Source organism: Stegostoma tigrinum, chromosome 6 (genome assembly GCF_030684315.1).
Source record: "Stegostoma tigrinum isolate sSteTig4 chromosome 6, sSteTig4.hap1, whole genome shotgun sequence".
NCBI lineage: Eukaryota > Metazoa > Chordata > Chondrichthyes > Orectolobiformes > Stegostomatidae > Stegostoma > Stegostoma tigrinum.
Window position 1 is genome coordinate 14,277,007 of NC_081359.1, and position 15,242 is coordinate 14,292,248.

At 44.4% G+C, this 15,242-nt stretch overlaps 1 protein-coding gene across 1 annotated transcript in view; it reads right to left on the reverse strand.

Annotated features, from left to right (window-relative positions):
* Window positions 1-659: 659 nt before the first annotated feature.
* LOC125453227 (collagen alpha-2(IV) chain) overlaps window positions 660-15,242 on the reverse strand; it is a 195,852-nt gene continuing 181,269 nt past the window's right edge. The window contains exons 40-48 of the mRNA XM_059646445.1: window positions 14,624-14,749; window positions 14,329-14,445; window positions 13,852-14,013; window positions 12,900-12,998; window positions 11,730-11,876; window positions 11,001-11,117; window positions 8,908-9,099; window positions 7,857-8,143; window positions 660-6,274 (exon numbers count right to left, since the gene is read on the reverse strand). Coding sequence (XP_059502428.1) covers window positions 6,014-6,274; window positions 7,857-8,143; window positions 8,908-9,099; window positions 11,001-11,117; window positions 11,730-11,876; window positions 12,900-12,998; window positions 13,852-14,013; window positions 14,329-14,445; window positions 14,624-14,749 — 1,508 coding nt within the window. The 3' untranslated portion in view covers window positions 660-6,013. The remainder of the gene's footprint in view (window positions 6,275-7,856; window positions 8,144-8,907; window positions 9,100-11,000; window positions 11,118-11,729; window positions 11,877-12,899; window positions 12,999-13,851; window positions 14,014-14,328; window positions 14,446-14,623; window positions 14,750-15,242) is intronic.

Here is a 15,242-nt window from a genome sequence, read left to right on the forward strand (position 1 = left end):
GTGCAAATGCTTGGTGGAATTATTTGTCTTCGAGCATACAACCCCCTTTGTAATGATGGGGATAGAAAGTCAACAGTTCACCAATGCATTTGTATCCAATCTCTAAAGTGATCTTACCATTTCAGTATTCATCGCAGTTAGTGTGTTTAATACAGGATGAAGTCCATACTAGCAAATGAACATGACCTTTGCTGGATTATGTACTGTGAAGCAAAACAGGACTATCACAGTGTTTCACAACTACATTCCAATGTAGTCCCTTTCAAATAACTGCCTTTTCAAGGGGCAATGAGGAATAGCTGAAAATGGCTAACCTTGCCAGTGATGGTTGCTTTCCTTTACAAATATATTTGGTTTTGGAATGAAAATTAACGTGACCCATAATGAGCAAAAAAAACAAAACAGCAATAAAGCAATGTAGTAACAGCTGGTATGTTATTGAAGTTTGTGTATTAGAAATCAATTATAGTACACAAGATAAATATGAAAGTCAGTGTTTTTAAAGTACTTTGCAAAGATGTTCTTTTTACATTCCTGTAGGTTTCAGCCAAACTCTCAATTCCACGGGGACAGAAGAGTGAAGCCCCCTCCTCTTTTTTTCCCAAACCCCTTCGAAACAAATCATTCGTGTTCGCCGCCACCTCCAACCCCTTCCCTCATTTCCCCCCCCCCCCCCGCCCTGCAAACTCCACAAACCTGGCTATCTCTAATACTCCTCTCTTCCCCCGCTATGGGCTACAATGGAAAGGCAGCACTAATGCTGGTGGGTAAAGAAGAAACATTTCAAATGTAAGATTCCCATTGCGAGCCTTTTAGGAAATATTGACTGATTACAGGAGGGTGGTGATTCTCCTGGATCTCAGCCCTACTGCTACCCACCTTGGCAACATAGCTGAGCCCTCAACCAAGCTCTTTTTTGCCCTGCCCCACCATGTGTAAATGCCAGGCCTTGGTCCCATTCCTACTTCCTCTTCTAGTCTCGACGTGTAAAACTGTACTAACAGGCCTTCAGGCTTTCTGTAATCATGTGATGGCTACCACAAGGCACCCATCTGACAGCTAGTTCAATAAAAACACTTGACAAGTTTGAGAGCTCTCAAAGTGTCAGAGGAAGAACTGTTCAGAAGCACAGCTACTAAAAGTGGACCACAGGAATGTTCAGAATTTCCAAAAGCTGCTAATAACCACAGTTCCATAAACAGGAATGAAGAAACAGGCTATCACTGAATTACTGGAAAAGGTACAATGGTTACAGACATTCCTCTCCTAGGCCCAGTCAAAATGATGTGAAACTACAAGTGGAAAAATTCAATTCAATGAAGAAGTGACAGATTTAATTAACAAGTGAGAACTAAGAGTAGTTACACATTTGTCACAGGGTTGTGTGGGTTATTGAAGAAAAGTTTCAAAGTGTCTATCAATGTAAATTTTGCCAAAGAATGGGGAATGGTGGCGGAGACAAATTTTTGAAGTCTTGACGGTATGCTTTGAGTCAGCAAATGATTGTAACTTAAAAATGATATATGCTTGATTTTAGAGCCCAAGGTCCAAAGGAATTCATTGATTGATAGAAGACGGCAATAATGCAGCTTGCAGGTAGTCAGATTCCCTACAGTGTGGAAACAGGCCCTTTTGGCCCGTCAAGTCCACACTCACCCTCAGAGCACCCCCCCCCCCCCCCAAAACCATTTGACTGTAACCCATGCATCCCTGAACACTAGGGCCAATTTAGCATAGCCAATCCACCTAACCTGCACATCTTTGGACTATCCCTAATCCTATCGCAGGAAACCCACACAGACGTGGGGAGAATGTGCAAACTCCCGAGGCTGGAATTGAACCTGGGTCCCTGGTGCTGTGAGGCAGCAGTGCTAACCACTATTCCGCCCCAGTTCTCCTATAATGTGATAGTTAAATTCTTGTGTGATCTCATGCTATAGAAAATTGCTGTACAGGTATAGCAAAAAGTATGTTATCTAAACAGTGTCCACTATTCATTAATTGTGTTACAGCCACTGTGCATTTATAAAACCACAAATACCAGCACAGTGACTGTGTATTTAAATGATGACATACTAGAAAACAAGATTCTGTCAAGCATAAAATATCCTGCAGTGAGAGCATGTCTCTTGCGAGAGGATAAACAGTCTCTAACGAAAAGGATGCACAAGTGCAGAAGCACTGAGATTGTAAATCAGCAGCAAGAGAATATTCATGGTAGAATGACCAGTACTTGCATTCTGCTATAGATAATAAAATGTGAGGCTAGATGAACACAGCAGGCCCAGCAGCATCTCAGGAGCACAAAAGCTGACGTTTCAGGCCTAGACCCTTCATCAGAGAGGGGGATGGGGTGAGAGTTCTGGAATAGAGAGGGGGAGGTGGACCGAAGATGGAGAGAAAAGAAGATAGGTGGAGAGGAGAGTATAGCTGGGGAGGTAGGGAGGGGATAGGTCAGTCCAGGGAAGATGGACAGATCAAGGAGGTGGGATGAGGTTAGTAGGTAGGAGATGGAGGTGCAGCTTGGGGTGCATTCTGCTGTCAGGTGTTTTCGGTGGAAAGATTCATAGGCAAAAAGGTAAGACCAAGGCATACTCAGCACGGGGATAGCAATGCTCACATTGCGAGAAGCTGAATCGTATTGAAAGAAGTACATAAACAGATACAGGAGCAATATTAGCTGAAGATTTAGCTTTCAGTTGAGTTCCAAAAGAATATTATCATGGAATAAATGACAGCGTAAGACTAATTTAGCCTCTTCCGTAGGATGCTCGAATTGTCTTCACGATTGACTGGAAAGTCAGAAACAAGAAAGGAGTAGTCATTAAAGTTTTCTAATGACATTCTGGGACAGATAGATGACTGCATATATCTTTTAGTGTTTCCATAGCTCCAGAAAAGTATCAACACAGCAATAGATTGCTGTTTGTGAATCTGCTCAGAATGGAAGCGACATCACTGATCTGCTCGGTTATGGATTCCAAGACACAAGGGAAGAAGCTACTGTAACTTCTGGACAGAGTCCATCAAATGAACCTGAAGCTGAACAAGAAAAAAAATTTGACCCAAAAGAAAACAATGCCCAAAGTCAAACACAAAGATCATGAACTGACAGCAAACCTCTTTATCTGGATCCCCAACAGCTGTAGTAGTGATGAGGTGACCCACAGATGTAAAAGTTATGCAGCTTTTTCTTTGGATTTGTCAGCTATTTACAAAGTTCTTACCCAATTTGTTGTATTTTGAACTACCGCAGCGAGTTACTTTCATTGATGTTGGAACTGGGGCACAGAACAAGAAACAGCATTCACTAGACTCAAATAATGAGTGATGGCTGTGCCAGTGCTAAAATACAGTGATGTAAATGGTGGTCATCTTGTCATTGGATGCCAGTGAGACAGGATGCAGAGCACCTTAATACAGCGAGAACAATTGCTTCTGTTTGCATCCAGTCCATTAACAAAAATGAAATGATACTACACTTAGATTGAGAAAGAGTGCCTGGCTCTTGTCATTGCTTATGCATACTTTCATCAATACATACCTCAAACTGACAGTGTGATAATCTTGCCTGACCACAGACCAGTCCAAAGCATTTTCCTCACTTTGTTCCTATCTGTTGCAAATTTCTGCAAAGACTTAATCTGGTAATGAAGATGTACCATAAGGCTCAGATGATAATTAAGGGAAGCAGGTGTAAATTTCTGACATGCTGACAAAAGCTGCACTCCCTACAAAGAGCATAGAGATATTAGGATGGGGTAGATAGATCTGCCACAGATCTAACAAAGTTGAAACTCAACTTGCTGTGCAAGTTATTAATTGAATTTGAAATTGAATCCAATGGTGTCTGACTCAAGTCAAGCAAACTACCCAACAAGATGTAACTTTCAAATGTTGCAATACAAAGCTGATGGAAGGACAGCCTGAACACACAAATGACACTAATTGTGGTCACAGAAACTGGGAATGGAGGAATAAATTGACAGACTATTGTATAAAAGAAATAGAATCATTATCTCTAAGGAATGTCAGGAATGATGCTTAAGCAAATACATACAAGTTACCAAGGAATTGAGTCTGAGGAAGGTAATAATGGTGCTGTATTGCCTGAGTAAAAGCAATGAAATCAAGGACTACATCAGCCCTGTGTATGGCCTGGTGAGTACCAAGCTAAGCAAATGAGAGAGCTGCTGGTGACACAGATGTTCCCAGGCAGACCATGGATGAAGCTGGGAGTCGATGTCTTCATTCTCCCAGAAACTCATTATCTTGTCGCGGTGGACTCTTTATTGTGGAGATTTTTCAAGTCAGCTAGTCTACCTCCCGTGACCACCGTGAGACTTTTAATGCCTAATATTATACTTGGTTGTTAGGGCATTTCAAACATTGTGAACAGTGACAACGGCCATCAGTTTGAGTGAAGGATTCAGTCGCTTCATCAAGGATTAGGAAATTTAGCACAATATATTATCTCTATACTACCCCCTAGGTCAAAGGGAAAGGCTGAGGCAGCAGTGAAAATTCCCAAAGGAATCATAAAGAAATTAAGCAAATCCAGCATACAGAGTAGAGATGCATATTAATGGAAAGATATCCAGTAGAAACACTCAAGCCAAACCCAAACTACTTAACCAGTTTAAAACTAAAAGCTACTGAAACTAGAAGACGGAAGTGACAGAATCAAAATGATATTTCAAAAAGACACGTTTCATTTTCACAAAACTGCCAAACCTACAGTGTCCAAACATTCAATGCTCAACAAGAGTCAGCCAAATTGGCAACTTGGGACCCGTGTTGAGCAACTGCCAATGTGATGGAAGTGAGCGACCCACTACACCATCACAAGCACAGGCACTACTGGAGAAGCTGTTTGGACACTGCAGGCAGCCAAGCAGGAAGCTGTGAATTCATCAACTACACAGACCAACCTTCAGTCCCAGAGGTCCACAGCACCAGAAACAGAACAACAGGTACTGCAACAACAAAAACAAGTGACAAAGGACTAACACTCCCCAGAGAAGGAACATCACCCAGATGAACAAATACTACAAAGAGATTTACGCGATGTAAAGACTGGTTGAAATGTGCAAGGACTAATGAGAATAATAAACTGTGAATGCATGAGAACAGTTGTGCACTGTGTGTTATTTGCTATGTAAATGATAATACATTTTTTGTAATGTCTAGAATTGTCTTGGGATAGACGTATAATACTGCATTAACCAGTCTCCTCATTGTAGCTATCAGACACCTTAAGACACACTGCTTCTACCTTACCGATAGCTCAGCAGAGCCACAGAGCAAGCTCGACTGTTCTGCGAGCTCCTAACATCCTTGTCCCACTCCTCCACCCACCCAGCCACAGCCTGGATCCTAGCCTGCAGTCTGCTCCATCTGCTCTCGTCCTGAATCCCAGGCCTTGGCTACAGTCTGCTGCAGTGGAGGCAGCACCAGCCCGATGCCCCAGTGTAGGAAGACAGGCCGCACACTGCAGTGGCAGCTGCACAAAGCAGAGCCTCTACACTTGCCCAATCCCAGCAAATGAGTAAGAGGTGGCGGAGTAGAGGTAGGAGTGGAGGGACATCTTCTCTGGGCCAGAATGGGAAAAATTCCGAAGGGGCACAGCTGCATGAAAAAGTTGGAATTCTGCAGAAATTTCTCATCCCCGCACTTCTGTGGCCAGAGTTTGGCTGGTGAACCTCGAGTTGCATTAGATTAGTGGTGCCAACATTTTTTTTAGTGCTAAGCCTTAAAGAGAACAAGCTGAATTGAGTGCATTAATGAAGTTAAATGTGCTGGCCAGGGTCTCTCCAGTGGGTAATTGGCTTGTCAGGTATTATCTGTGTTAGAGGTTCCTAGCTCAAAGACAGCGCAATTGATCAAAATAATGTGGATTGCCAGTTTTTTCCTGTCCATCACGTTGTTGCTTTCACTCTATGGATTTCTGAGGGTGGCAGTGAGTGATTATTTATTGCGGGGTGGGGGTGGGGGTGGGGGGGGGTGGTGTTTGTTATAAATTCTTCATGCAGACTTGGCACCGTCCGACCCGGGTTAGAAGCTGTCCAGCTTTCAGAGTGTCAGGTATGGGCTGCTCCTTGAACTGCTGGCTGGGGTCAACAGTCGATAGCCAGAAACTGTACTTATTGGCAAAGTAATGGCACGTGCCACGGGCACCATTGCATTCCACAAAAGGAGTGGTTCGAAAATCCTCCAGACAGCTGCCAGGTGACACCAAGGACTGACCACCTCCTTCGCTGCCTGCAGCTGTGTGCTGGAAGGGAAAGTACAGAATATTCATGCACACAGATCGCAGACTCAACGTCACAGAAAATAGTCACCTCACTTAGTTAACAAGCAGCCCCTTTCATTTTAGGATCTTTCCTTTTTGAAAGAAATAAATCTGCAGTTCAGTCAGCTGAATACCAGCTGAGAGAGGACTCATTCTAGATGATCCGAGCTCTGGCTCTCGTCTGTGAATTTATTAAGCTTCTGCTCCTAGAGGCCAAAGCTGCAAAATGCAACTTCGAGACAGCTGAAGCGGGAGCAGAGGAGATTTCTGACAATGGGTCCAGGTCTGAGGGACTTGCATGCAGACGCTTGGAAAGATGCAATTGATCTTTTTCTGGTACAGAAGGTCAAGTGGAGGTGTGACAAATGATTTAAAATTATGAAAGACTTTGATAAAGCAAGGGAAAGTTGCTTCTGGTGACAGGATGGTCACAAATTTCAGATCACTGAAACCAGAGGGGAGACACAATTTTCTTATCTCAGGCTGGAAAGCAGTGTCTGAAAGGATGGTGTTAGCAGATTCAAATGGTATTTTGATCTGTAATCAGTTTATAGGACTAAAGTGGACAGCAGAGGCAGTAAGACTAGACTCATAGCATTTTGCAGAACAGAAACAGAACCTTTGGTCCAACTTGTCCATGCTAAACAGCTAATATAAATTAATCTAGTTCCATTTGCCAGCATTTCCCATATCACTCGAAACTCTTCCAGTTCATATACCCATCTGGATGCCCTTCAAATGCTGTAATTGTACCAGCCTCCACCATTTCCTCTGGCAGCACATTCCATACATGCATCACCCTCTCCGTGAAAAAGTTGCCCTTTAGGTCCCCTCTCAAACCTATGCCCTCTAGTTTTGGACTCCCCTACCTTGGGGGGAAAAAAACCCTGGCTGTTTACCCTCTCCATGCCCCTCTTGGTTTTGCAAGGTCAGCCCTCAGCCTCTGATGCTCAAGGAAAATAGCCCCAGTCTTTTCAGACTCTCCTACAGCTCAAATTTTCCAATCCCGGAAACACAGTAATCTCTTCCAAACACTTTCAACAGCTTTAACATCGTTACTGCAGCAGGGAGACAAGAATTCAGTGCTGTGTTCCAAAAGTAACCTAACTATTGTCTTAATAAAAACCAAAAGAGCTGCAGATGCTGTAAATCAGGACCAAAAACAAATTTGCTGGGAAAAGCTCAGCGGGTCTGACAGCATCTGTGAAGGAAAAAAAAAATCAAAGTTCACATTTCGTATCCGGTGACCCTTCCTCAGAACTCAAGGCAAATGTACTAAACACCTTCTTCAGCTACCCTGTCTATTTGGAACTCCAGCGTCGAGGAGTTAAGACCCTGCATCCTCAGGGTTTCATTGTTCAACAACACTCCGCAGACCTCCACAATTAAGTGTACAATCCTGTCCTGATTTGCCTTTTCAAAATGCAACACCACACATTTAGAGTCTTGCAAACAGCCAGCATGGACATGATGAACCAAACGTGCTGTAGAATTCTATGAGTCAACGCTACCTGTCCCAAACACCCGAGATTTTTTGACACATTGAAGTTGTGTAAAATCTTACCATGAGAAAAGAGTAGCCAATCCACAGACTGCGCCACCCAGAGGGGCACATTGGGATTGTAATGTCTTGGCTGTGAACAGCGACTGCCAGAGAGGGAGCCTCACAGACTGAGCACCGGCTGATGTACTGTTTGATTTCGGCATTGGCAACTGGCATCATTGGAATCGGAGCGTTGGTAGACAGCCAGTAAGACTTGTCATTTCGGCTTGCAAAGTAGCAAATGTTATTGATATTACAATACACAAAGGGCATTGTACTGAACCTTGGCATACACGATCCAGCTAACCCTGGAGAGGGAAACAGCCAGAATGAATGCACTGAGGAAAACCTGCTATCACATTTATCACATCTGACAATTCCCAACATTCACTCTCTCCAGTTTCTATTCTGACAACTGAGCTCTGACAGATTAGGAACATAATTGTGTTCGTCTCCCAACCAAATAATGGACTGACTTGGCTCAGCAATAATACGCCTGTCCTCAACTCTGGTCCTGAGTTGAAATCCCATTGCAGAGTGTTCAGCAGAGAAAATAGACCAACCTTCTTGTTGGGCAGTGTGAGGGGAACAGTCTGGAGACAGTGATGTAGATACAGGGAACATACTGAAGGATTGTTTACTATGAGTGTCAGTACTGAGAGTGTCAACGCAGTGAGGGAGTGTCAGTCTGAGGGAGTGTCAGTCTGAGGGAGTGTCATTCTGAAGGAGTGTCAGTCTGAGGGAGTGTCAGTCTGAGGGAGTGTCAGTCTGAGGGAGTGTCAGTCTGAGGGAGTGTCAGTCTGAGGGAGTGTTGAAGTATGTGATGTCAGAGCTAAGGGGCTTTTAACGTTAATTCTGATAGATTAAATTAAGGATAAGGATTTAAAAGCTCTGCGTCACCATAGTATTGTCAAAATGATAAAGGCCATGTTAAAATTAGGCAACAGCTGGAATGTAGTTATTGCAGTCCCGCTTCTCATTCATAAACCCGTACGAGAGAGGGGTAAGGCATAAACAACTAGAAAACAGGGGTGAATGTTCGGAAGTCTGACATTATTATTTTGCAACCCACCCAGATCTTGATTGTGAGCTTTTTCTTGTCCTTCCACAAATAACAGACTGTATCCATCCCAGAGTTTGTTCATTCCCAGTGGACAGGGTGGGATTTCCTGCGACTGACTGTGTTTAACCAAGAGGTATCCCACATTGACGCTTCGGCCTGGCATCCCTTCCATCCCACGTACTCCTGAGATCCCACGGGCACCTGCAGAACAAAAGGTCAGGCTCGACAGTTCAATGCAGAAAAAAACCACAATAAAAATAGCTATGGATTTGTGACAGGACGATCTAAGGAGAGTATGTGAAGGAGAGTGATCATGCACAATCTCACAACCTTCTTTACATCCAAAGCTCACTTCACAACTACCCATATGCACACTCTCACACGCATTCACACTCTCTCTCACAGACACACACACACATAAACACGCACACATGCACTCTCACACACATATACAAACAGACACACACATACACAAACAGATAGACATACAGTCTCTCTCACAGACACACACACTGTTTCACACACGCATACACACGTGCACTCTCATGCACACAGACACACATACAAACACAGATGAATACACACCTGCACACACTCTCTCTCACACACACACTCAAAAAGACTCACATACTCTCACACAGATAGACACACACTCACATGCACGCACTCACACGCACACAGACACAGTTTCTCTCACATACAGGCAGACACACAGTTACATGCATGCGCACGTGCACACACACACCCTGACACCTTCATGTGCACGCACAATATAAAATAAAAGCCAAATGCTGCTGATTCTGGAAATCTGAAGCAGAGAAATTTCTGGAGAAACTCAGCAGGCCTGGCAGCATCTGTGGAGAGAGAAACAGTGTTAATATTTTTGAGTCTGGTGTGACTCTTATTCAGTGTTGAAAGGCCTTGGATAATAGTTACCGTTAAACTGTTGACAGAGTAGGAGGAGGGGTAGGTGGAACAGATGGTGATGGTGCCCAGAACAAAAGTCAAAGGGAAGACATGGGGTATGCCCAATAGTTGTTGAAGTCAATGTTCAGTCCTGAAGACTGTCAGTTGCCTCAGTGGAAAGTGAGGCGCTGTTCTTCCAGCTTACATTGAGCTTTGTTGGAACATTGTAGCAGACCCAGGATGGAAAGTTCAGCAATGGTAGCCAGATGATTTGATGAAAGGCAACAAACAGGAAGGTTGGGCTCATTCATAAGGATGGAGTGGAGGTGTTCCACAAAGTCTGCACCTGGTTTCCTCATTGCGATGGCATTGTAAGCAGCGAGTACAGTAGATCTGATTAAGAATAGTTCAAGTGAATTGCTGCTTCACCTGGAGCATGTGTTTGGGCCCTTGGACTGTGAGGAAGTGAAATGGGCAAAAATTGCACCTTCTGTGATTGTTTGGGAAGGGCATACGGAGAGGGGCAAGAGATTCATTCACCTGGCCGAATCAGGGAGAAGGCAGAAGGAAGGAGAAATCTCACGAAAACACCAGGCTAATTGACAGAAAGGCAGAAGGAAGTAAAGTAGTGACAGGGATGACAGTGTAAGTTGTAAAGCATGACCTCTGACTTTTCCATCTTTGGTTTTCTGCACTGTGCCAATGAACAGCTCAAATCCTGTCCCTACAGAGCTCCTTGTAGAATGTTACTGAACACGTGCCATTTTCACACAGCACCACAGTTAACAGGAACAAGCCTGTGTTTTCGCAGCCTCCGGGCTGCTGCAATCGCCAATCGTGAAAACATCACCCCCTACCATCTCCGATTTGACAAAAGGTCACACACCTGAAATGTTAACTCCTCCTCACTCTCTGTAGACACTGATGAGAAATTCCAGCATGGTTGGTGTATATTTCACATTTTCAGCATTTTGGACTTTAAGAGTGAAAACATTGGGGGAAAAGGTTTTGAGGCTGGGGGCGGTGGGGGGTGGGGGGGGGGGGTGGCGCCAGGTGCTATTGGAAATTATTTTAGCATTTAATGTGAACTGGGTGGAGTGTGAAACTGGCTGTCACACAGGTTGAATCTTGGACGTCCCTTGCTCCCATTCTCCTCCCCTCACTCAGGTGGTGCGCTGCAGGCAATGGTGTTGTACCTGGAAATCCCAAAGGTCCTTGTTGACCGACTGGACCTGGTTCACCTCTGGGACCCATTTTCCCCGGGGAGCTGGTGAGCCCGGGGATTCCTGGTTTACCCGGAGGGCCTGTCACACCTGTGCAGAGAAACACAACACAAAACCAGAGATATTTAAACAGACTCTCAGAATCAGTCTCATAAGCTGGTTTAAACAGCAACATCAGCAGTATCTATCCTCACACTCTCTTCTCCAGCTTGTCTGGTATTCAGGTTCAACATGTAAACGAAAATAAAAACCTGTCGTTCTATAGCGCCTTCACCATCCCAAGATCTCAAAGTGTTTTTTTTAACAGCCAGTGAAGTATGCTAACAGTGGAGTCCATTGTTGTAACATAGGACATGGCCAACTTGTACACAGCAAGATCCCACAAATAGCAATAACATAATGACCATCTTTTTGTTCATTCCTAGTTCCTGCGAGGTAGGTGCGTGAGGGCCAGCTCTTTGAAGGGTGTGTGCATGTGTGCGTACAAGCATGCATCCTTGCATGTGCAAATATCCGTGTGTGTATACACGTGTTTGTGTGCATGTGCATACATGTATCAAAGTGCTCACACAATGCTGTCAGCTAGAATAGTACAGGATGAGGTGTCATTCTACTGTTCTAAGTGCTCTGCTCCAGAGAATATCATGTACTGTCTCAGACATTTGTGGAAGAACGAAAAACTAAAGACCTTTGCACTCTCACCTTCATCGCCACGAATGCCCTTTGGACCTGCGTCTCCTGGAAAACCACGACGCCCAGGATGTCCTGGAGTGCCGTTAGCCCCCCGCGGAGCAGAGAATGGTTGAGGAAGAGGGGCTGGTCCCTGTGGGCCGGGCAATCCCAATAAACCTGGAAACCCATTCAATGCAGAGAGAGAATTAGCAAAAACAGATCTCATCTAGCATACACTGAGCTTTCTGACCCCAGTCCCCACCCTCTCCTGAGATCTGGTATATCCACAAAATCTGACTATGTAGCCGTGAGTGTGAATTGTAACCAACATCAATCCAACACAGTTTCTCAGCATTTCTACCTATTCGCTTCCAGCAATGATTCGGTGTTTTCTACAATCTGTCTAGGTTATTCTCCATTCTCAAGATTTGGCCTGAATCCTCACACTTTTGCGTGCAAGTCATGGCCTTTCGTGTGGAACTTTTTCAAATATCTTCTGGAAGTCCTGACACTTCTGTAATGTCCAGCTTCCGTAAGTGCCTGTGAGTTGCATCTCCCTTAAGGAGCCAGACTTTAAGTCTGATGCCAGGTCGGGATTTGGAAATTTGAAACTTGTTGGGAAAGGAAAGCAGGAACAAACAAAGGCCATTCAGCCCTATTCTACCAAGAGCTGAAACATTGCCTGGTTTACTGCTCCTTGGGCTGAACGACTGGAGTTTGTGATAAGTTCTCAGGTGTAAATATTCTGTAAAGTTACAGCAGAATTTCCTCCAGGATGTCCCAACCGTTATCCTCAGCAAATGCTGGGTTTTCCCAGAAATGTCAAAGATGAGGAAAAGAAATCAATACAGAATGCAGGGTCAGAAAGCTCTGATTCTATCACAGAGAGATATTATCATAGAAGTGTCCACTGTGAGAAGTAATGGTGATTAACTGATCCAGGATTCCTGGTGAGGGGTGGAGTATCAGGGTTGAAACTGAAATGGGACCTGGTACTTTTGGATGTGAATCTATCCTGCTTCAGGCCCTGTCACGTTCTAAGGCAGTCTAACAGGGTTGTGATGGTCCCCTCACGTCTCTTCAAGCACATGTGCATGTGACTGACGTCTATCTTATTTATTACAAAAGCTCAGTTGTAGCTGTAGGGTGGACTGTGAGAGAGGAAGCTGTCACAATGTTGATCAGAGAGAGAACACTTACCAGCGAGACCCACTGAACCTTTCTCTCCAGGAACTCCACGGTCTCCTTGTGGTCCGGCTTTCCCAGGGTAACCCATTATACCCTGGTCACCTCTTTGACCTTTCAACATACATAGATATTTTAAAAGTAAGTTACAAATGTTTTGAGCATAATACAGAACATAAATAATGAAATAACTCCACAGAGGCTGGTATCCTGTCACCTTGTCACCCCTTAATTACACATGCATAGTACGTGAGACACTGTCCCAGTTAGCTCAGAGCCAGCACCTAGAGCGAACAGAACCCCTGACACCCCTGTTTATATCTGTCAGCCAGGGCTCCCTGATTGGACCAGGTTAACAGCCCCAATCAGGAAACTTATATTCTATGAGGTCCACCTGGCTGACCCCATTACAATCGCTACAGATGGATTTTTCTGATGATGGTGAACGTGCCCCTGTCATTAACAGTTATTCTGTAATGTATTAACTCTGGTTTGCTAGAGATGGGGCTTCTATCCTTGCAACTGATTGGTTAGTAGGCAAGGACTCTTGTGGCATGGTGGTAGTGTCCTTACCTCTGGACAAGAAGATTGGGGTTCAAGTCCCCACTTGATCCAGAGATGTGACCTGGATTTCCCATGAATATGGCTAATCTCTGGAAAACCATCGGAGAGGGTGAAACTGGATGTGGGAGGGAGGAAGGCAGTTGTATGTATAAACCATTATGTCACATGTTCAATATTTAGAGTTATTGAAGGTACTGGAGTGGAATATATTTGGGATATTAATAGGTGGCCAATGGGGTGCTAACAGCCAATCCAATGCAGCTCACTGCCTTGCAAATATTACAGTTCTTGTGTTTTAATAATGTTGTTAAACACGTTTAATAATCTTTAATAATGGAGTTTGATACAATCTCCCACGAAAAAGCAATCTACTTTTTACATTTGTAAGAGATCTCAGACTTGCCTTTATTTCCAGGAATGCCATTGATACCTGGAAGACCAGAAGCTCCCTTATCACCAGAAATCCTTGTTGATCCTCTGAAGCCAGGTGCACCTGGAATCCCTTTCTCACCCTTGATTCCGGGTTGTCCCCACCTGCCGGAGGGACCTGGGCGGCCAGAGTAACCTATAAGAAAGCCCAAGACAAAGCTAAACATCTTTGCTGCATCAGCCATGTGGCTCGCCACTGACACAAACTCTCTGAATGCAGCTCCTGTGTTCGAGGAGATCTCAGCATGCACATCAGGAACTCACTCTAATGTCAGTAAATGTTCGCAGTTGTTTGATTCACCATCCACGGTTTGTCTCTACGGTCTCACGATACACAATGCAAGTGCATGACGCTTTTTCCAACTACTCAACGAGCATTCTGATCAACTGTAGTGATCTAGTGAGAATCCTGACCAATCACGGTCAATCACCAATCAGGGATCTAATTTACCTTGTGGACCCTCACTTCCTCTCGGGCCTGGATCACCTGCTTTTCCTGGTTTGTTCGATGGAATCAGGGGTCCTGGATCACCAGGAGGTCCCATTGTACCAACGAGGCCTGGTTCACCTGAAGTAAATGAGAAACCAGTCGTGAGTGCTTGTGGAAGATTCACTCAGTGTTAGAATCGGAGCCTGTCAAACAGTTTTACATGGTCTCTGTGATAGAGGTGAGCAGGGGTTTTGGTGGGAAGAGTCTTTGCATCATTCAACATGCAAAGACTCAAACAGTTTTAACCAACACTTACCGACATCACCCCTGGGACCAACTTCCCCTGGCAGGCCTGGTTCCCCCTGTTTGGTGCTGGGTAATCCTTTCTCCCCTTTCTCACCATGGTGACCAGGTTCACCCGGAAATCCTCTCCCACTTAGACCTGTTGGTAAAAGAACAATATTACACACTGCAATCAGAGTGGAATGTTCATTGTCAGCTTGGTGTGTATTTGCAGCCCTGTCTTCAGAGATAGGATGATGTAGGTTTAAGGTTTAGCCATTAGCTCAGGTTAATAATTCAGTGCTGTAGTGAGGGCGTGTAGCATTGACACTGAACTGAGTCCTTGGATTCATGTTTAACCAAATGTAAAAGGTCCTATCCCACATTCCATAATCGTAGAGGTCTGCGTGCATATCTACTACATTATTCTCATTAACACTTTCTGTTACCATGTGAAAAAACACACACACAACCAGAATTTCATAGAATTCCTACATTCAGCCAATCAAGTTGACACCAAACCTCTGAGGAGCATTGCACCCACTTTCTACCCTACCTCTGTAGCTTCTGGTTTTCCCATGGATTGTCTACCTAGCCTACACATCCCATGACACAATAGGCAATTTACCCATGGTCAATCCACCTAACCTGCA